Source organism: Diabrotica virgifera, chromosome 3 (genome assembly GCF_917563875.1).
Source record: "Diabrotica virgifera virgifera chromosome 3, PGI_DIABVI_V3a".
Taxonomy (NCBI): domain Eukaryota; kingdom Metazoa; phylum Arthropoda; class Insecta; order Coleoptera; family Chrysomelidae; genus Diabrotica; species Diabrotica virgifera.
Genome location: NC_065445.1, coordinates 249,867,056 through 249,891,359, shown reverse-complemented (window position 1 = coordinate 249,891,359; position 24,304 = coordinate 249,867,056). Strand labels below are relative to the sequence as shown.

The 24,304-nt window shown below is 31.6% G+C and overlaps 1 protein-coding gene across 2 annotated transcripts in view; it reads right to left on the bottom strand.

Annotated features, from left to right (window-relative positions):
• LOC126881677 (elongation of very long chain fatty acids protein AAEL008004) overlaps window positions 1–24,304 on the bottom strand; it is a 210,744-nt gene that overhangs the window by 153,428 nt on the left and 33,012 nt on the right. The window contains exon 1 of one of the 2 annotated variants that reach the window (XM_050646078.1): window positions 23,563–23,773. The exons of the other annotated variant lie outside the window; for it this stretch is intronic. Coding sequence (XP_050502035.1) covers window positions 23,563–23,658 — 96 coding nt within the window. The 5' untranslated portion in view covers window positions 23,659–23,773. Of the gene's footprint in view, window positions 1–23,562; window positions 23,774–24,304 lie in introns of those variants that run through there. 2 annotated transcript variants of the gene reach the window in all.

Below are 24,304 nucleotides of genomic sequence, written 5' to 3'. Positions count from 1 at the left end.
GGACCTGATTTTAGGGAGCAAAGTTGTACTTTTCCTCCCTAGGGAGGAAAAGTAAAAGTGACGTCATGGTATTTCATTCATGAAATATAACTTATTGACGCCCTGTACAATATCTATTGTCTATTACGTAAGTATCTATACATTTTAACGTTTATTTATAAAACACCCTGTATTTTGCAGAATGGTAAAAAACAGTAAATTGTTATTTTGATTTAACAATGTTTACATTAATAATGTGACTTATATTTGACAGTTGACAGTTATATTGTACCTACTTGCTAGTTTTAGTTTTAATAAATTTTGTTGGTTAGTTACATAAATAGATTAAGTAAAAATTAAAAAATTGCTTGTTATTTGAGGAAGGTGGAAAAACCATATGTATAACATGGGAGTAAAGTGCCTTTTCCTCCCTTGAATGATTACTGCCCTCCGCTACGCGTCGGGCAGTAAACTTCATTCTCGGGAGGAAAAGTAGCACTTTCCTCCCTTGTTATACAAATAGCTATTACTTTAACCAATTAGATATATTGATATAACTTAGGTAGCTATCACTTAAGATTACTTACACCTTGACGACCGACAAGATTAAATAAAATCAATTTTTAATTAGAACTAGAACGATACTATAATGTTACATTTTTATTTTTATTGCAAAGTAATATGAGTATTTGTTAGAATTAAAAACAAAACTTTCGTCTTCAATTAACAATTTATACTTCTACTTTTTTAAGAGCAAAGTCTTTTATTGCACCGTCAATGTCTATAACATCACACACCTCTTGCTCAATAGACAAAATAGCCAAATTAGTTAGTCTTAGAGTAGTCATTGTCGATCTTAAATAATTTTTAATAAATTTCAATTTTGAAAAACTTCTCTCACAGCTGGCATTGCTTATAGCAACTGTGAAAAATATTCGGAACATTACTAAAATATTGGGCCAAATATTGAGTATCTCCAGCTTGGATTTAAAAATAAATTTAAATAATTCAAGTGAGTCTGCATTAATCAATTTATTTTTGTTGCCTGTAGCAGCAACGAAAGTCCGCAGTCGAAGTCTTTCCAGCTTGAAATCCTGCTCGTCAATTCCATCAGATGCGTAGTCTAGATTACATTCAGTGTTGTTTGGATCTAATAATATAGCCGACGTTAGATAAGCAACCTTATACGTTAAATTCTGTAGCTGTTGAACACACTCACGAATTTCTACAATAACTCTATCTAACGAAGAAAACAGCTTTCGTGTCAACTCATTTTCACAAGACAAGGTCGCATCTCTCGTTCCGTCATTAAAAATGTGCCTTCTTCTTATACGTCTCCGAGGTTTTATGGAAATTCCAAGTTCTTCACATATATTTTTTGCATAACCTACGGCGCCATTTGCCCATTCCTCTCTTTTCTTTGTCAATCTCATCTGCACAGCATTTACTTTCTGAGCGCACAATCTTATGTCAAGTTCTCTTGTTTATAAATATTTTGTGCATCACTTCATGTAGCACCGGTTGGCACAGGCCCAAAAAACAAATAGAGGAAAATGACTGCATCGAAACTAATAAAGCACCTGCACCTGTCCTAGTATTTAAGCTTTCACCTGCCTCAGTTTTTCACCTGATTTCACCTCAGTTTTTCCAAAGTGACAAGAATGTCTTTGTAATGATGCCATGTCACACTTACGGCATCGCTTCTTGCACTCCACCGCGTGTCTTGAACTCTTTTTAAGCTTTTGCCTGTAGCTGCTATCAGAACTTCCCGACGATGTGTCGATGAGGAAAAAAAAAGAAAAGCAACATTCCAAAGTGCCGAAAAAAGTTACTGAATCCACCTCAACTGAGGCAGCATGTAAACAAACTAGGTTTAACGAATGATTTGAGCAAGGTACGAATTCAGCTTTAGGGTTTATTTCTTGAATTCTTTGCTGAACTCCTGAATCCTTTACACCCATAACAGCAGCATTATCATATGATTGGCCTCTCCAGTGGCTTATATCTAGGCCATCAGCTTGAATCTTGTTCAAAATCATCTTTGAAATTCCTTCAGCAGTTTTTTCTTTAGTTTCAATGAAATCTATAGAAGATTCCATTACTTTTACTTCCTGATTTTCAATTACTTACTACGTATCTTAATACCTGACTTGTTTGATCTTTATGAGAAAGATCTGGAGTGCTGTCGAATATAGGTAATTGTCCTTTTTTATTTGTCCGATGATATTTTGGCGAACATTATTTCCCAAAATGGCACTAAATTCGTTTTGTATTTGTGGTGACATATAAGTGATTGAAATTTTGCTACATATTTTAGACCTTACAAGATGTTCACGTTGTACAAAATCGAATAGACGTTGTTGCCAGTCGCTACAAAATATCATTCATATTACAAATTACAAAAGTAATGAAAATTTCCGTGCTCCTTTCAATCGGTTCGAATTTGTAGTTGCGATAAAAATATAAAATAGTTCAAATATTTAAAAAATATTTTTATTATTTATTGTTAAATTTTGCCGCCCCCTAAAAAGTGGCGCCCGGGGCGGGCCGCCCCTGCCGCCCTTACTACGCTACGCCACTGATAACAGGTAATTATAATTTTTTCTTTACACAATGTTTACTTAGAAATTTGGGAATGTCTAAAGACGGTTATCGTCTTAAAATTTCGCGAATTACTTCATTATTCCTTTGTCTAGCTATATGCAAATTTAAGGAACAATAAGAAGGATACAATTTTAAAAATATTGTTAAAAGTGTGTATGTATTAAAATATTTGTCTGCGTTTAAAGACTTTTAATATATTCTGAAACACGAAATATAAAATGTGTTAAACATGTTTCTTCCGGTACTGATTCGTTAAATTGATAAATATAATTTCAATTATAACTGTATCAACAGTTAGTTTCCACGTTAACAGAAATAAACAGAATAATTCAATTTCGCCGTTACGAATTGCCTGTTACGAATTTGTATAGTTACGACCTGTCGCCGTTACGAAGTGTCGCTGTTACGAACTGTCGCCGTTACGAGTTGTCCGTTACCAGGTGTCCGGTTACGAATTGTTGCGTTACGAGATGTCTGGTCAAGTAGAGACACCACTATTTTTTTAAAAAGAAACAATAATAATGAAGAAAATCAAAACAATTAATTATGGAGTTCAACCAGATGACACACTTTGTTAGTTGTACTCTGTTTAATTTTTTAGCTCTGTATAAAGTTATGAAAACTTCTAGAATCAATACAAACGGCGCAATATTTAATAATATCGAGATGTAACTTAAGTTCTTCTTGTTTTTGGTAATAGAGCTAGTTCTAGGTAACGTTTATATATTACTAGCTGACCCGGCGAACTTCGTACCGCCTTAGAAATAAATTAATAATGTGTTAAAGTTCAATAAATAAAAATTAACAGAAAATCAAAAAATACTTATAAAATATATGTATGTATTACCTAATGTAAAAGTATCTTTTTGCACGATTGATCATTTTTGACTGTTTACCGTGACAGATTTTACGTCAGTAGGTGACATTTACTAGCAACTCGACGGTAAGTAATCCAACTCGACGGTAAGTACTCCAACTCCACGGTAAGTAATTCACTTACCGTCGAGTTAAAAAATCTCTTAATTTTAATTTATTTTTTGAAAGAATAAAGAAAACTAACGAATTATTTATTAATACTGAAACTTATGGTACAATTTGTTAAATTATTTAATGAAATCCCACTTGTTTGGGCTGTGGTTTCACTTCTAACAGAAACTCCTGCAGAATCGCATACATTAGTAGTATTACTAGTATTGCACAATATTTTTTCGACAAAATCTATTTTATTTTGAAGAGAATCTTCTACATAGCTTTCTGCCACTGTCGATGAACGCCAACTTACATGAAGCTTTAATCCGAGGACATCAACACTTTTATTAGCCAAAAGCGTTGCTGATGTCCTCCTGAACGAATGGCTAGTATAGTTCTCGGGATTAGGCAAATTTAAGAATTTGGCAATTTGAGAAGGCCAGTCCCCGATTGTCCCTTTCCCTATTACTTGAGCACAACATTTTCCTTTGGCGTATCTTAAGAACAAATGATTTGATTTTACTTGTAATGGACGAAGTTTTATATACTTTTGCAGAATTTCTAAATATGGAATTTTATCGTCTGGTTTATTAACGACTGTAAAAGTACGCTGGATGTTCGTTTTTGTATTGGGTACTTTTACAATCATTAAACCATCGGTTTGTTGGATGTCATTCATAGTAATATTATATAATTCTTCTCTTCTACAGGCACCAGATATTCCCAATATCATTGCGACTTACAAATTATGAAAAAAATCTTCATTAGAGTATTTCTTTTACCTAAACTAGCTTATATTACCTTGTGAACTAGAAATTCTTCATCCGGTGCTTCCATCAGAAATTTTTCAAATTGCTCCCGTGTAAAAATGCTCGCTTTCTTAGGCCTATAGCCAACATTTTTTCTCTTCAAATACGCGATCAAAGTTGAAAACTTGGAAATATCAATGCCATCGTAAAGAAAAACGGTGGATTTAATCATTGAATATTCTGCCCAGAGGCTTACAGGATATTTCAACTGCATATGTCTTTGAACGAAATATGCCAATAGAGTCTTTTCTTCGATTCTTAAATTCTTGCCTTCGCACCATTTTTTAAAACTTTGGTAGGTATTTTGATAACGGATTTTGGATTTTTCGGGAATAATTGCGGAACACCCTTCTTCCCAAGCCCGTTCAATTTCTTCAAATTCACTTTCGCTCATATTTAAATTTATAGTAATCAAAATTGTACTTAAAATTATTGACAACTAAATAAAAACTCAATTCTCCATTGTTGTTATGCACCCTAGTTACTACCTAACAACCAAAGTATCTATCTTGATAAAATGAATGAAACTACTCAATATGACGAAAATGTTTAATTTTATAATTTATAATGGTATCAATCGTGCAAGAAACGTTATAAGCATGTCGAACGTTAAGGGTAACCGATCTCAGACAATAATTGGAGTCGTCGCTCCGCTCCTCCTCCAAACAATTGTCTTCAATCGGTATAAAACCCTTACCGTTCTCCATACTTAATATACTATTATCTACTGTATGTCATATTATGTGTAAGTTTTTAGTTTATGAAAACTGTCATTATAGATAGCAGTGCGTGAAATGTTTAAAGTGTGCGTGAAGTAACAATGTATTTAAAATGGGACTTACTTTTTAAACGCTTTTATTTAGTTCAATAGTTTGCGTCAAATCTTTAGACGTTAATTTGAGTGCCTTTTCTCCAATGCAAATGAATGAAAATTTGCAGACATATGCATTCGCGGGAACAATACACGAATAATCATTAAAAAACATTTTTTATGTTTATTAATTGTTCAAATAAAAAAACGATTTTAACGGAAAATGCTTAAATTCTATTGTTTTTTACAATGTAAAAACTTGAAACTTTTACGGATTGTAGCTAATGATATGAACTTTACATAATTTCACTTTTTACGTTAATTGTTTACGTTATGCTTCATAAATAAACAATAAAGTTTCAAATTTTTTGCCGATTCCGACTACTTTTCATGTTAGTACGTCATATGTTTTATACATATTTTAGAAACATGACGATATACTTTACTGTTTGAAAAGTGTAAGACTAAAAAGTAAAAAATAAAAAGATATGAAAAAAAATTTAAGAAACGCTTTTCTTTAGTTACGCGTGACTAAAATTAAAAATATAATAAAAATAATCAACCAAAAAGCAAAAAATAAAAAAATTTAAAAAATCTAACACGTTCGTTAAAGAAAAGCGTGGGGCGAAAACCGTTTATTCGATGAAGACGTGCCACGCTTTTCTTTGACGAATGTGTTTTTTTTTCAGATTTTTTCAATTTTTTTATTTTTTGCTTTTTGGTTGATTTTTTTTATAATATTTTTAATTTTAGTCACTCGTAACTAAAGAAAACCGTTTATTAAAATTTTTTTTTTCATATTTTTTTATTCGCACTGTTTTTAACACACTTTCATATAATCAAAAATATGCTTAACTTTCGCGTTGTCATGGCGATGACATAATGAGCAGTAAATTACGACAAAAGTTTTGACAATTTTGTGGTTTGAAAGAAGTTAGAATTTTTAAAATGTCAAAGTTCTAAAAATTGTAGAATAGAAATGAATTCCAGAGACAAAGAGTTATCATTTTCTTTAATTTGATTTTGGTAGAGTAGATAAAATATTGTATGAAACTGTGCGTGAAGTACTTTTTGCGAACTTACGCGATGTATAGCACTCGCGCCGCTGTCGCTCGTGCTCGTATACGCGATATGTATACAATTATAATTGTCCTATATATATGTCGTCAATTGACTCATGTATATGAGACACTTACCCTCATAAATCTTCTAGTTATGATACAAAAAGAGATATATGTATAGGTGAAAATATGTAGTTTGTTTTTTGCTACATTCTCAAATTGGTGTATTCAACTTGAAATAACAGAGAAACGGTCATTTTTAGGTGTATAATGTTACTAATAACTTTTGTATCGCTTGAAAAGATCTTTAAAATGAGCTGCATTAAAGGTCCATTAAATTAAAACTAAGCGAGATATGCTGCAAACAAAATTGATAACTAATGTATTTTAAGAAAAAATGAGAAAATAACAACACCCATCCACCAAAATGTAAATGCATCGTTTTCCTTCTACAATACCTTTTACTATAGTATTATTTCTATATTCAAAAAGTTGGACAGGTTTAAATTGAATGGTTGTTGAAAAAAAAGATCAAATTATAGAGCGCATTTTTAAATTTTCTTAAATATATTCCTTTTTCTCCATGTAACTTGAAAACGATAAGGGATACAGTAATTAAAAATAAAATGGAAGTTTGTATCTAAAAAAGCCCTACATTTTGTGTGGTATTTTTTTCGTATCTCTTATCTTTTTCGAGTTACATGGAAGAACAGGAAGATTTTTAAGAGAATTTAAAAATGCGCCCTATAATTTAATCTCTTTTTTTTCAAAAACCGTTCATTTTAATCTAGTCCAACTTTTTGAACATAGAAATAACACTATAATAAAAAGTATTGCAGAAGGAAAACGATGTATTTAAGTTCTGATGGATGGGGGGTTAAATATACTTCTCATTTCTTCTTAAAATACATTAGTCATCAACTTTTTTGCAGAATATCTCGCTTAGTTTGAATGTGATCGACATTTAGTATTGCTCAATTTAAAGGTCTTTTCAAGCCCTACAAAAGTTATTAGTATCATTATACACCTAAAACAGTTTCTCTGTTATTTCAAGTTGAATAAACCGATTTGAGCATGCAGCAAAAAAACAAACTCTTCTTACCTACCATACCCCTCTTTGTATTTTGACTAGAAGATTTATGAAGGAACAAATCTCTTTTTTTTTTATAATCTACAGAACTATTTTATATAGCTTCTTTGTTAGATGCATAGTTTTTAAGGTATTCGCAAAAATACGTCCGAAAAGGTGTAATTTTTCAATGAAAATGGCCAATTTTCAACCACGAATAACTCAAAAACTATAGAGTTTTTAAAAAATAATTATAGAACAGTTTTTGCTTAAAATTGGGTTCTCTAGCCTCTTCCGTGGCTATTTTAACAAAAACATTTTTCACCCCCGAGAAGGGGTGGGAACCACCCCCAAGATAAAAGCGCTCATCGGCATAGGGTAGACTTTGTTTCTTGAGCTGTTCCCTACTTCCTGTGAAAATATCAAGTAAATCGATGTAGTAGAATATAATTCGGAGCCAAATACCTTCATTGACTGCCCTACTAAATGTTACTCGTGTTATTCTTTTTACATTGTCAAAATTGTTAAATAATTATCTCATTACCATTTTTTTATTTCTATGGATAACGTCTATATTATATAAAATATGTGATTTACATACTTCAGACACACACAAATGTATTTTTGCAATCATAAGTATAAACAAACCATCTTTCATAAGATTATATTAATGTAATTACATTTATTCAAGTTCAATTTAAATGGTCAGTCACAAACTAGCTGTAAAATGCCGTAATAAAGCTTTTTAACGTCAATAGTACTATTACGTTTCACAATCGTAAAATATTGTCACCGGTAACTATTTCATAAATACACGAAATAATTTTTTAGGTACCATCTTAATATACATTTCTTCACTGGTGCCAATTTTGGTATATTATTTCAAACGCTAAGAGTATCGTAACGATTATGAAAAAACTAATTTTGTAATGCTTATAACCACAACAAATAATTATGTTCCTTCTAATAAAGGTTCTTAAAAACTCTGAAATATGATATCATCCAAATATGTATTAATACAAGCCATACGCTCCCGAGGAAGCTGAAACTGTTTTCACTTGAAGATCCTTTTTGTGGGGGATCATCCCATTCTGAGTTTAGTTTTACAGTTGCTGGTGTGACTTCGCTGTTTCCACTACCTTTCTCCATTCTTCTCCCTCTTTGATTTTCCTTCCTATATTTCTAATTTCCATACTTCTTAACTCTTCTTCTACTTGTTGTCTCCATCTGAGTTTAGGCCTGCCTCTGGTTCTTGTACCTGGTGGTATCCATTCGGTTATAACTCTTAACGGATTGTTCTTCTCTCTTCTCGTTATGTGTAAATACCATCTAATTCTCTGTGCTTTTATTTCTCTAACTACACTCATCGAAAAAGGTACGTAATATTAATAAAAATGTTAATTCAGACAACAAAATCAATACTTAAAATTTGTCCAATTCTTGGTTTTATCGGAACAACAAATCGATGTTCGCCAATTCATAATTTTCGTTAGTTGATCCAATGTATTACGTTTATTAAACGGATAAACATCCATTTATGCATATATAATACTTTAATTATATATACCATAATATCATTTTATTGATATTACGAACACTGTTCACTGAGTCAACAAACACTATTCATTGAAACAACAACGTCGTTAATTGACCGACGAAGACTCTTCGTTGTATCAAAAACAGTGTTATTTCTCCTAACGTATACTGCTTCATGCATCCAATAAATTTCGTTTATTTCTACAATTTATTATTTCCGTTTATTCTTACAATTAATTCCGTTCATTCCCAAAATAAATACGGTTATTGTTACAAGCAATTCTATTCATACCTACAATCAGTTTCGTTCATTCCTACTATGAACGTATTTTATATTAATAATTACTGAAGGCATTAGCTCAATGCATGATATTAATTAAATAATAATAATTTTGCAAATCCCCATTTTTTATCCTAAACCTAACGGACTTTACACTGTGTGATTTCTCATATGATTTCACTTATACAGTACGGAATAAGTGTTACCTCCCCTTATTAACTTATATTTATAATATAAACAAAACTCTTGCACAGGTCGATTTTTAAAATAATCAAAGTATATTATAACATCAATGTTTCGAACTTTACGCGATCCCTCTTCAGATGACAGGCACAACTTTGATTTTCTTAAATGGGAAAGTACATCATGTGATAGCTCATTTAAAAGCGTTTGAAATAGTGATTCCAAAAATGTATAACACTTTAATCCTTTTTGAGAGCGCAGGTGCAAAATTTCGATCGAATTATTTTTAAACGCATTAATTTTTTTTTGGAACCCTGAGAAAACTGATAAGTATTTTTGAAAAGTTTAGCCGCAGAATAAAAGATTACATTTTTACCAAGGGTTGAAAGTCCCTTAGAATAAACAAAAAGTTTCTTTTGATTGGTAGGTATATTTGAAATTAAAAATCATACTAAATTTCCTCTTTTTCACTCCTGTGACATTAAATATTCATTATAGTTCTCAGGAACTTCAGACCCTCGATAATACTGTAATATTTTATTCTGCGTTTAAATTTCTCAAAAATATCTACTAATTAGTTTTCTCAGGATTCGAATAAAATGAATACGATAATAGACATACGAAAACTTCCTTTCAGTATGGACTAGACTTGGAAACGAAATAAAATTATTCTGCACTTCGGGAGAGGTAAGAGCATTGTGTAACAAATAATTCTTTTTTAAACAATGGTAAAATAGAGAAGCTCGGGGTATCACGATAAGAAAAAACCGTTACATTGCAATTGGTCAAGCAAAACATTTATTGTTTCAACAACTACGTTTATTGTTACCATGAACGCATTGATTGTGGTAATTAAACACAGTAGTAAATTGATTAATGCATTCGTTGTCACATCAATCAGTTTACATCTATGGAATAATCAAAAAATATTACTCTATATTAACAACAGTTGTACATTGTTTTTATGAAATATGTACGTTGTCACGATAAACCAAGCTGAGTTGCTCAAGAAAGTAAGTTGCTGCCAGAATTAACATTATTTATTAAATATACGAAACTAACTTATTGGCTGAATAAATTGAATGTTATTGATTAATGTACTCTAGGTATTTTCACAATTATTATTCAATCATTGTGACAATAACCAAATACATTGTGCAGTAAGATGAATCGTCATGACGTAACTTTTTGCATTCGATTTGCGTGTCAGGAAATTTTGTGAACTAAATTGGTCTCCGGCAGATGAAAATTGAGTTGAATTTTGATAATCGGGGGTTTTGGGGGTCGCTGAACACGAATTTCATGTCGGCGATATTATCCAAGGTACTTGCTGCCCAGGGTGGAACTAGTCGCCTGGAGTTTTATGTTATAATCATTCAAAATCAGTCAATAACCATTACTCGGGGGTTTTGGGGTGGTTGAGCATGAATTCCATGACGGCGATGGTCTCATCGATACCTCTAAGTTACTTGGTGCCCAGAGTAGAACTCTTTGGAACCAGTTACCTCGGAGACCATCGCCGTCATGAAATTCGTGCTCAGCGAACCCAACCCCGCCCCCCCCGTAATGGTTATTTACTGATTTTGAATTATTATAACTTCAGGAGACTAGTTTCACCCTGGACACCAGATATCTTGGAGATTATCGCCGTCATGAAGTGAGTACTTCAGCTCATTTCCGTCAATATTTCTCGAGTTCTAAATTTTTCATTTTGAATCTCTTCAAGTGCACGTTGAAAATACCTTTTTCTTTTTTAAATTTTCAATTTAGTTCAAATAAATTTAGTTCACAAAATTTCCTGACACTCTCTCGAATCGAATGCAAAAAGTTGCATGACGATTCATCTTACTGAACAATATTCCTAGGTTTTGGGCTTTTTTATGCTTCGTTGCCCTGCCTGTAAATATGTCAATTTTTGTTATTATTTTGAATTTTTCTTTGGAAAGTAACATTCCCGTGTGGTTACAGATACTAAAAGGATACGAGAACGCTACATTTTAGTATTTTTGATTTACAAAATAATCGGTTTTGCTTATCTTTTTCACCGATTTGGCAAATGTCTAATAAAAACCTACTCTAGTGGTTTGGCATTACTTCACAGCCATTTACACAGACATTAAATATATTTAACGGATTTATGATGTCAAAACCATTTCGATCTAAAAAGAAATCGATGATCTACTAAAGAGAACGGAATAGTATTTTATTTTACGCTATTAAGCAGCTTGTTGGATCCCGAAGAAATTGAAATCATCCATCATTTAATAGTACTTGTACAGAAATAAAACGAAAATTTTTAGTTTTTGCTAAAAATATGATACCTTTAATTAATAAAACGACAAGCAGTCGAGTGCGGAAAAGAAACTTTCTGTAAGAGTTAGGAACAATATTTTTTCTAAGAGTCTTTAAAAAATTACCAAATCTTAATTAATTAATTTAATTAATATGAAAATACATACACAAATTAATTCTTTGACAATGTTGTCAAAACCAAATTTTCAATATAATTAGTTAGCATAACGACGATCTTGGTTTCCATGACGATGATTCAAAACGACTGTTTGTCTACCGATTTGATTTTCGAATATTATGTCAAAATAATTTTATTTCATCGAATTGTTAGTAGTAACTGCACAAGAGCTCTAAAATTCTATATTAATTTTAGAGATCGAGTGCAATTTGTTGCGATTACATATTTCATGAATAAAACTGTTCAAAACCAAAATTTTATTGTAATTTATTTATGTAAGTACAAATTAGTACAATTACACACACAGTTGTTATAAACATTTGACGGTTGAAAGTCATCACTTTTATAATTTTTAAAACATTAATTGTCATTAATGTCACTGAATGTATTTTTTCATAGCAGCGAAGGGTATCTGACGTAATATACTTGACGACGGGAAATTATCAAAAATTATAGGGTATACGCTGTCAGCTCGTACGTAAAGGGGATATTTAAAAATTCGCGAGCGCCAGTAGTGACAAGTCTGTAAACGTTTACTGGAAATTTGACATAAATGTCAAAGTGATTAATTTAAAATTAAAAATAAAAACATTAATTATAAAAAATATTAGTTGGTCAAAGCTGTGGTATATATTTTTACCTTAAATATACTTACGTTTTAAATACTGAATTTAAGTTATTTTAATGTTCCGTAATATGTAATTATAAATTAATCTATTAATCTTAGCGCCATCTACACGATAATTGTGAAAGTATCCGAAGTAAGAAATTAATATTTCATCAATAGAACGTCAAAATGATCAGCAAATCTTAAAAAAATCGATTACAATTTAATTACTTTTTTGCATTGTAAATATTAAGCGATAACAATTAAATAATAAATTTAAAAATTAGCGGTAAAAGTTGCATTACTAATCCGCTAGGAGCGACACCAGCGAAGCTCAGAGCGTATAATATCACAAGAGAGTGAGAATAAATTGAAAATAATGCGACAGTTTTTCGAAAATTTATTGTTTGGCAATAGACACGAGAGCCCGCAAAGCTCGAGTGGCTATTGCCCAATGACAACAAATTTGAGTAAAAATGAAGCATTATTTTCTTATTTATTCTTATTGTCGTATGACATTCCTAAGATTATTTTTTAATACGTATATTATGGATATTTTCTTAAATGTGACAGTTTTTAAAACTAGGAAACTGCTTGATATTAAACAGAAACAATCTACTTAAAAAAATTCTATCGGTAATTTTCTACACTAGATAATTTCCAGTATAATTTTAATCTGATTGGACAGAATTAAACACGTGATCAAAAATATCTTAATAACTATACGATTGGAAGTTAAAATCATTAAAAAATTATCAGTAGTAATTGCACAAGAGCTCTGAAATTATTGACTTTTTCCCGAGTGACACTTTGACAGTTTTAATTTCACAAGCCGAAGGCGAGTGAAATTATGTCAAAGTGTCACGAGACCAAAAATTCTATATTAATTTCAGAGGTTGAGTGCAATTTGTTGCGATTATTTAATGAATAAAACTGTTCAAAACCAAAATTTTATTGTAATTTATTTATGTAAGTACCATTAAACACACAGTTTTTATAAATATTTGACGATTGAAAGCCATCACTTTTATAGTTTTTAAAACAATAATTGTCATTAATGTCACTGAATGTATTTTTTCGTAGCAACGAAGGGCATCTGACGTAATATACTTGACGACGGGAGATTATCAAAAATTATCGATTTAATTCAGATTTCTGTAGCTTTCTATTGGTCAGAATCTCCTATGAATGAAATAATCAGTTTAATTTTTATTTCTGTAGCTTTCTATTTGTCAGAATCTCCTAAGAATGAAATAATCGCGTTAATTTCTTTAAAACAGGAACACAATAAGATACATTTGAAATAAAATAGTAAATAATATCTAAATATTAGTTTATTGCATGTATTATAAGACCATATTAAAATATCTAAACGCGTGCGGAAAAGTAAAACACGTGCGGAAAAGTAAAACACGTGCGGAAAATTAACACGCATGCGAAAAAGTAAAACTTTCTAAACTAAAACGCGTGCGCGAAAGTAGACATTTTTGCACACTCGTAGAAAAAATTATTGTACCTATGTTTTATTTAGGAAAGGCATGGGGGCACGAGAAGCAATATTCTGTCTTCAAACTTTGGGCACAAGGGTGCAAAGATCAACAATCAGACCTTGTCGTCTGTTTTATAGATTTTGAAAAGCCGTTTGACTGGGTGCGTCATAGGCCCTTGATGAGGATTGAACGATATTGGAATCGACAAAAGAGATTCTCAAACTATAGAAGCTACTACTTATTGGAATCAGACAGCAGTCATAAAGACCAATGGTAACATGTCAAGGCCAATGAAATACAACGAGGTGTTAGACAGGGTTGTGTGCTGTCACCGATACTGTTTAAAGTCTAGTCTGATGTAATAATTGCGAACGTTGTATTACACTTTTCAGAAGATATCAGAGTCGGACTTATTCGGACCATAGTCTTCAGATACTGTGAATAGGGTTACTGAGAGACACGGAATGGGGATTAAATATAAATATAGAAAAAACAGAATATCTAGTCGTGAATTCTGACGCCCACTTTGAAATCCTAATAAAAGAGAACACATCAATTAAACAGGTTGAAGAATTCAAATATCTGGGAGCTATAATAAGCAGAGAAGGTCTAGGAAACAAAGAAATCCAAAGGCGAGTTGAACAAATTAGGAAGGTAATAGTTTGCTTGATTTCCGTGTGGTGTGATAAAAATATATCGCGAACTACAAAGTTAATAGTGGAGTCAATGAAGGTTTTCACCTCCGATTTCGTTGAACCTCCATCGATTTTCATGAAAATTGGTAAGTATGTAGAGGATACCTCAAGAATCAAAGGTGATATGGTGCCAACTTGCGCTTTTACCCTGGGGGGGGGGGGGATGCCACCCCTTCTCGGGGGTGGAAATTATTTTATTAAAAATAATACCACTAATCGATAGAGGGACAAATTATAAGTAAAATTTGTTATATAAAGTTATTCCAATAAATCAATAGCTTTTGAGTTATTAAAGATTAAAAGTTTTGATTTTTCCTGAAAAAAATCCATGTTTTAAAGCAGTTTTTCATAAATAACTTAAAAACCATAAGTTTCTTTAAAAAAGTTGTTATTACCAAAATCGAAGATAATATAAAAATAAATAAGCTCCTTACTCGAAAAATCTTTTATTACATATACAAAGTGGGTTATATGCAATTGAATGTATATTTTTTTTCCGCGAGTACTCAAATCTTAGTATTCAAGCTTAGATAACAGGAAAACGATGCACTTTGTTATATATAGACACTAAACATTTTAATAAAGATCTTAAAGGTAACTATCAAAAAGCTATATAAGAAGTCGATAGTATCAAAATTAAGCAAGTTATGATGGAAATAATAGGACCCTTTCAGATTTTTTAGGGAAGAATGAAAAATGAAACATACGTCATTTCCACAAAAATTAAAATTTATATTAACCCATTTAAAATTCTATTTATTTTAACATGAGTAATAACTTCAACAATTTTGACCGGTTTAGAATGCATATTTTTGAAAAAAAAATACGATTAAAAAAATTAGAATTTTTCAAATTTTCGTGAATTTAATTTTCTTTTGATAATAACTCCAAAACTACTCGATATACTTAAAAAATGGTAGAGAACAAAATTTTAGCTTTAACGTTATTTAAGCTTTATCTTTTTTAATATTTTTTTACGACAAAAAATAACCGAGATAGAAACATTTAAAACCTAAATTTTACTGCGAGAACCATGTAACGGGGCCATTTCACCTTGTATTTAAAAAAAAAATAAAGGATTTAGAAAATTATGTTTAATACAGTGTTATAGACCGTTTACTTAGCTCTGTAATGGTTTTTGGATAAATCTCATATTTCAAAAATTAACTGAGTTATTTTAAAAAAACCAATAACATTTTTTTTGAAAAAATTTTATAGCGGAGATTTTGTATGTATACAGGTTGTGGGAAGTCCAATTAGTCGTTTGTTGTAGGAGATACGAAAAAAGTTTATTTAGGTGAGATTGGGGCATAGATAATATCAGAATTTAAATACATTTCCAAATATACAGGGCCACCCATATTGACAGGGTGAAACAAAATTATCTTTTGTTTAATGGAACACCCTGTATATTTTTACATTTTTGGATTCTCCTCTATGTTTTATTTCTTAAAATATCAGGTTTTGTGATGTTATACGAAGTAGTTTAAAAGATAATTACGTTTTTTTTTCAAATTTCATAGAAATATTCACCCCCTGTATAATTGTAGTGATTTGACATCAGAAAATCAATTTATGTTCAAGTGATTTTTAATATAGTCTATTATTGTTAAAAATTATTAATCTAGCAAAACGTTTAATCTTAGCTAATGCAGGGTTGGTCGAAACTGAATGAATGTTTTCTCAAAGTTTGAGAGTATGAGTTTTCTCAAACGGAGCAGCCTGTAATACCTGTAATGATCATTATAATGAAATGCTATTGTATGGCACTTTATTATTTCCCACCCTGCCAGTGAGAACTGAATTTATTTTTGAAATCCCTAACTTTATATCTTTAATTATTTTAAATATTGTAAACGATTAAAAAACAATCAAATTAAATTGAAATGAATAATCAGTGTATATCTTCCACATTTACTTCATATTTAACGTAGCCTGTACCATAACATTGCACAGATTATTATCCCTGTATAGCAACGATATACCATGAATGTGAATTCATACTTGAGAAATGTCCTATATCCAGTCTCACAAAAAAAAAGGATTCTTCAAACATAATATATATGCAGACAAAATCAGCCAAAGTGATTTGCGATATCTAATTAAAGGCCGTACCAAGTTGGTTTTGTTGAATATAGCATGAAAGCACGACGATACTTTAGTGATAAGCGTATTTTTCGTAGTAGCTATAGTATGTTGTTTTATATTATGTATTACCCATATTAAATTAGTTTTAGTATATTTCGTTTATCTAAGAAAATGTAAAACAAACAAAAATTCTGTTTTTCTTGTAGTTGTTTTTTAGTATAGATATTGTTTTATATTGTAGTAAATTGAATTTAGTGTTAGTATGTTCCGTTTGTTTGTAGAATTATATTTAATCAGATTTGCTTTAATTACTAAAATAAATAAATTTTCAATAATATTTTATGTATTTGTGGAAAAGGAAACCTAGCATTAGCGGCCACATTTCTATAACGGCCAATTGTTTTCTATTTTTAGTGGCCGTTATTGGCAGGTTTTACTGTACCAATAATATCTTATTAAATTATGAAATATTATTTAAATCAAAAATTTATAAATTTGATAAAAGAAAGTTTGCTTAGAATTTACTCCTCTATCTAATTATGGGGTTATTTTTAATAAAATAGTGTTCACCCATGAGAAGGGGTAACATCCACCCCCAGGATAAAAGCGCAAGTTGGTACCACATCATTTCTGTTTCTTGAGGTATCCTCTAACCTTACCAATTTTCATGAAAATTGATGGAGGTTCAACGAAATCAGGGGTGAAAACCTTCAGTGACTGCTTTTTTGGAAATATAAAAGAATAATTTTTTTCGTGATTGTCGATTTGCCAATTTTCTGATTTTTGGTTGATATAAGCTTTGAAAAATTAATAAAAATTATAAATCATGCACATAAATGTAAAAAAATATTTATTTTACTTAATTAAACGAGATTGCTTGAGCCAGAATGCTGAAATCTGCATTTTTATCATTAAAAATAAAGGTGGATTTCACCCCTAAAATGCAGAAAGCGCAACTTGGTGCCATATCACTTTTGTTTTTTGAGGTATCCTCTAACTAATCAACAATTTTCATGAAAATCGATGAAGGTTCAAAGAAATCGTGGGTGAAAACATTCAGTGACTACACTTTCAGAAATATAGAAGAATAAGGTTTTCGTGATTTTCGACTTGTTAATTTTCGGATTTTTGGTTACTATAAGGTTTGAAAAATTAAAAAAAAAATGTAATTCAAGCACATAATTATAAAACAAATATTTATTTTTCTTAATAAAAGATTACTTGCGCCATAATGCGGAAATCTGCATTTTTTACAATTTAAAAAGTAGGGGTATATTGCACCCCTAAAATGCAAAAGCGCATGTTGATGCTATATAGCTTTTATTGCTTGAGGTATCCTCTAACCACTTACCGATTTTCATGAAAATCGATGAAGGTTCAACGAAATAGGAAGTGAAAACTTACAGTGACTGCACTTTCAGAAATCTAAAAAAATTTTTTAAAAAAGGGGTGTATTTCACCCCTAAAATGCAAAAAGCGCAAGTTGGCACTATGTCACTTTTGTTCCTTGAGGTATCCTTTAACCACTCACCAATTTTTATGAAAATCGATGGAGCTTCAACGAAATCTGAGGTAATAACTCATATCAACCTTCATTGACTCCACTATAAGAATAGGAAAGTCATTTGTGGAATCGGTCCTAATGTATGGAAGCGAAGTCTGGACATTAACAGCAGAGTCCAGAAGATACCTAGGTCAATGCTGTGGAAATGGCCTACATACGTAGAAGTGGTGGAATCTCCCGATTGGACAGAGTGCGTAACGAAGAAATAAGAATAAGGATGCAGGCACATGATACAGCAGTGGACAGGCTCGAGAGACGACCAACGATGGCCAAAGAAACTACTGAAATGGAAACCCGCAGGTAGGAAGAAAAGGGGAAGAATAAGACTATTCTGGAACGACACGATAAGGAAAGCCATGGAACACCGAAATTTGGAAGAGGAAGATGCCCAGGATAGAAATAGAATGCGGTTAGGTATGGGGATGTGGTGTTAGCCCATCTGACACCCCGTGTATATAGGGTGAGGCAGATAACTGGCCTATTAGAAATATCTCGAGAACTAAAGGCAACAGAATCATGCAAATTGGAATAAAGGGGTCTTGAGGGATGATCTATTAAATGAAAATATTTTCATCTCTTTGCAACTTCCGGCTATACCGGAGGTTGCTTATAACTTCGTTTTTTTAAATGGGACACCCTGTATATTTTTACATTTTTGGATTCTCTTTGATGTCTTCTTTCTTAAAATATCAGGTTTTGCAATATTATACAGGGTATTTTAAAAGATAAATACGTTTTTTTATTAATTTCGTAGCAAAATGAACACCCTGTAGAATTGTAGTAGTTTGACATCTAAAACTCTACTTACGTTCAAATGATTTTTAATATACTCTACTATTGTTAAGAATTATTAGTATAGCTAAATTTTTAATTTTAGTATACAGGGTTGGTCGAAACTCGGAATGAGTATTTTCTGAGTGTTCTTAAATAGAACACCCTGTATTTTTGTATTGTAGTGACATGATATTTTATAGTACTCTTTTATTTCCCTAAGCATTCTCTATACCTAACTGCTTTAATTTGTGAGTTATTGGTGATTCAAGCTAAACATTAATTGAAAATACATATTTTGTATTAATTTTTCATAAATAAATACATATTAATCCAGACTGGTCCTTTAAATTACCAATAATGGTTTAGCTATCAAAATACCTACGTAGTTAAGATTGTTGGTGCGATTAACAATTAAGCACAAATTAAAGCAGTTAGATATAGGGAATGCTTAAGAAATAAAAAAGTACCATAAAATATCATTTCATTGCAATACTAAAATACAGGGTGTTCCATTTAAGAAAACTCACAAAATACTCATTCCGAGTTTCGACCAACCCTGTATACTAAAATTAAAAATTTAGCTATACTAATTATTCTTAACAATAGTAGAGTATATTAAAAATCATTTGAACGTAAGTAGAGTTTTAGATGTCAAACTTCTACAATTCTACAGGGTGTTCATTTTGCTACGAAATTAATAAAAAAACGTAATTATCTTTTAAAATACCCTGTATAATATAACAAAACCTGATATTTTAAGAAAGAAGACATCAAAGAGAATCCAAAAATGTAAAAATATATAGGGTGTCCCATTTAAAAAAACGAAGTTATAAGCAACTTCCAGTATAACCGGAAGTTGCAAAGAGATATATATGCAAAATATTTTCATTTAATAGATCATCCTTCAAAACCCCTTTATTCTAATTTTCATGATTCTGTTGCCTTTAGTTCTCGAGATATTTTTAATAGGCCCTTTACTTGCCTCACCCTGTATATGTACGTATAAATATTTTTTTAATAGATGCTCCTTAGTAACCAAATATACTCTAAGGCAAAAACCTTCGATTAGTAGATATTGTCGGTTCTGACATATATAATTGAAACATGGGCTTTTAACAATAACATAGTCCACAAATTTTAAGTGACTCAGAGAGCTATGGAAGGGAGAATGCTAAGCGTTAAGCTCAGTGATCCCAAATCCAATGAAGAAATAAGACGATCAAAAGTAACAGATGCAGTCCAAAATTTATCCATGGCAAAATGAACTGTGCAGGACACATAAGAAGAATGACAGACAACCGTTGGATGAAGCGAATTGTTTAATGGTGACCAAGAGTATAATATAACAGAAGTATAGGCAGACCTTAAACCAAATGGACTGGTAAATAAAACGAGTGGCTGGTCACATCTCGTATTCTAAGTTTTAGTAAACAAATGACGGAATCGTAGGTACACTTATAGGAAAATATTCATAAAAATCATCGGCATGCTCATTAATATACAGTAAACTTTGAATCTAGTTTAATTTATTAATTATCATGTCAAATGTGTTTTTTAAAAAACATCATCTGTTAATATACTACACGTAATAAAAAACGATTACATAATAATTTTAAATTCCAGTTTGGTATTCTATTTGCTTATAATATCAGGTTTAATTTTTGCTTGTTTGTTAAGTGCCTGAAAGTTCAAAATTTATTCTAGGTTTTTTAGTAAATATTTATAAGATTTCTAACTTCGAAGATATATTTTTATAAGCCATTTTTATGTATGTATTATAATAGAAATATAATAGAATACAAAAATTTTAAGAGAACTGATTAAACAAGAATACTCAGGATACGAAGAAGAAGAACAATGCGGGTTTAGAGCTGGAAGGTCCTGTACGGATAATGTATTTTCGTTAAAACAAATCATCGAAAAAAATTAGAACGGAATAGGCCAATAAACCTAGTTTTTATAGATTTGCAAAAAGCATATGACAATATACCGATACCGAAACTATGGGAAGTACTGCAAAACTCCAACATTAACTTTACTCTCATAAAAGCTGTCCAAAATTTATACAGTGACATGAAATCTGCAGTAAAATTAGGAAACAAAATAACAGAATTTTTTACAGTCCACAAAGGTCTACGACAAAGATGTTGCATATCACCGAGTCTGTCTAAGATTTATGTCGCCAAAGCCCTTACAATATGGAAAAGAAAATGCAGTCGAATGGATATCCAAATCGACGACAACACCTGCCTGTACACCCTTCAGTTTGCAGACGATCAGATTATATGTGCAAACGATAAAGAGGATTTGAAATATATGTCTCGCAAATTGAAGGAAGAATACGAAAAATGGGGACTGCAGATGAATGTAAAAAAAACACAATATTTATGTCTAGGTGGGGATTCAACTGATATGATCATCATTCTTTGCCTTATCCCTATGCGGGGCCGGCTTCCCTAATTTCATTTCTCCACACAATTCTATCTTGGGTCATATCAATGTTAATCCCCTTTACCAACATGTCCTGCCTTATCGTCTCCCCCCAGGTCTTCTTTGGTCTTCCTCTCCTACTCCTTCCAGGAATCTGCACTTCAGCTATTCTTCGTATTGGGTGATTAAGGTCTCGACGTTGAACATGACCAAACCATCTTATTCTATGCTCTCTCATTTTGGTATCAATTGGTGCCACACCTAGACTTCTGCTAATATACTCATTTCTAATTTTATCCTTCTTTGTCACTCCACTCATCCATCTAAGCATTCTCATTTCCGCCACATGCATTCGTTGTTCCTCTTTCTTTCTTTTTCACTGATATGATATTGGAAAATAATCAGAAAATAACTAGCTGTGATGAATATACGTATTTGGGAATTAATTTCAACAAGGAAGGTACGGACGATGCAGAAATTAAGAGCAGAATAAATAAAGCAAGAACGATAATTAAATCATTGAACGAAGTTTTGTGGAGTACCGAGATAGGGAAACAAAGAAAAATGAAAATATACAACATCGTGATTAAGAGCACATTGGTATACGGATCCGAAACATGGAGAATAAAGGAACACCAAAAAAGAAAAATAGAAGCTACTGAGATGGACGCCCTAAGAAGAGCAAGTAGAACATCGAGATTGGACCGGGTTAGAAATGAGGAAGTAAAGCAAAAAATGAATTTACAGAAAACGGTCGTAGAATGCATTGAGAAGAAACAAATAACGTGGTACGGACATGTTCAAAGAATGGGGGAGTAGAGACTGCCAAAGAAAATTATGAAATGGATACCTACAGACAACAGGAAAAGAGGAAGGCCAATAACGACGTGGACACAAGGAGTAAGACGATCAATGAGTGTACGAGGATTGGAAGACGAAAACTGAAATGATAGAAGATATTGGCAACAAGGCATCGGACAACATCGGAGGACGTTTTGAACCTGAATTTATATATATTATAATAGAAACTCCCCTTTTTGCTCCCCTCTCTTTATGAACATCTGGGAAAGAATGGTTGTATTGTGCCGGATGTTCTTCATCTTGTCCAGTTTTGGTTTGTAAGTTATTCAATCTAATCACAAACTTATCTCAGTTGGAGTTAGTTATAGTTACGTAGTTAGCAACAAAGAATATTCAACAGGTTTTTTAAACAAAAAGTTGATCATATCGAGTTTCCTAAAGTTTTCTTCTTCAAAGATAGACAATCATTTAGAAGTGATCACCAACCTTGGTTAGAAGACGTCACAATTAAAAGAAGAAAACACATAAAGAAGAACAATCTACCACGACGCAATAGTAAAAATCAAAGGAGGAGATAGGGTTCATAATAGATTCATATCAGCAAAAGTAGATCTTAAAAAAGTGGATGTGTATCACTCTCAGTGTCAAAAATTGTTTTAGAACAAACTTGAGAAGAATGAAAGAAAAAATGCAAGACAAACAATAGTACCTAGGTACTACTCAACAAAGTACTATGAAATACAACCTTGAGCAAAGTATAATAACATACGATTATGTGATTTGTGATATATCATCATCATCAATGGTGCTACAGCCCTATGAAAGAGCCTCGACCTTCCCAACTCTATTACGCTAGTCAGTCCTATTCATTGCCAACCGTTGCCAGTTTGCTGCGCCTATTTTTATCCCATCCTCATCTACACCATCCTTCCATCTGAGTTTTGGCCTAAAAATTTTAGTTTTTTTAGGGGTAGATTTCACCCTTAAAAAACCAAAAGCGTACAACGGCTCAATATAAAAAATAAACTAAGGGGTGAAATGAGCCTAATCCCAAATTTTTTCCAAATCGATGCTGGACGAAAAAATTGCAAGGTTTTGCTGTTTTTTCAGTTTTATTTCCTCGACTACCTATTTCTCTGAACTAATCAGTACAATTAACATTAACTAATTTTATACAAATCACGACTGAAGAAGTTGTGAGTTAAATACATTTCGATAAAAAATATAAATTTTGAGGCGTCATAGAAATTCTTTCAGAATACTGAGCGATATGAAAATCAAAATTTAAAAATATCAAACAGCCATTTATCGAGTATGTCCCAAAAAATAATTTTCAACTTACAAGACTTTTGTTGGTTAATAAACTGCCGATGACCTCTGCTTCTTTCCAAAGATAATCCAAATCCAAATCCATTTTGACAGGTTCCAACGAATCCATTTCGTTTACTGCACCAACACAAAGAGTTTAAAAATTAAGGCTATCAACAAAATCCGAAAATATACCGTCGAGGCGCAAAGTACCTGAAAGATTGAACTTGATCTTGTGTTCGATAAACGATTTGGTCAAAATCTTAACTACAAACCAGTATCAACAATTTGATTGTTTTTATTTACATATAAATTAGTAATAGATTAAAATAATTTCAAGGGTTAAACATTAATACTTCCCGAAATGACAGATAAACAGAACAGGTTTACAAAAAAACATGAAAAAAATTTGAATTTATTATTAAAATTTTTTAGTACGATGAGTTGCTAAAAAGTTACATAACATTTTTGCTTGTAACTAACACTAATCAACCATCATCATCATCATCATGGCATCAAGGCTTTTCACTCTGGATTAGTGTTGCCAGATCCGATTTGTTTTTAATCGGTACATTAGCAAAAACAAATCGGGATTTATAGGCTATTGATTATATTCAAAATAAGGTAGCTAAATACTCTGGACTAATTAGCAAAATACAAGGAAACGTTATTTACCAGCAATTTTATTGCTGGAATCGAATCTTATGATTGTATGTATTAATAATATAGATATGCAAAGTCCTCAGATAGTGTGCTACTTTTTTTATAAACAAAAT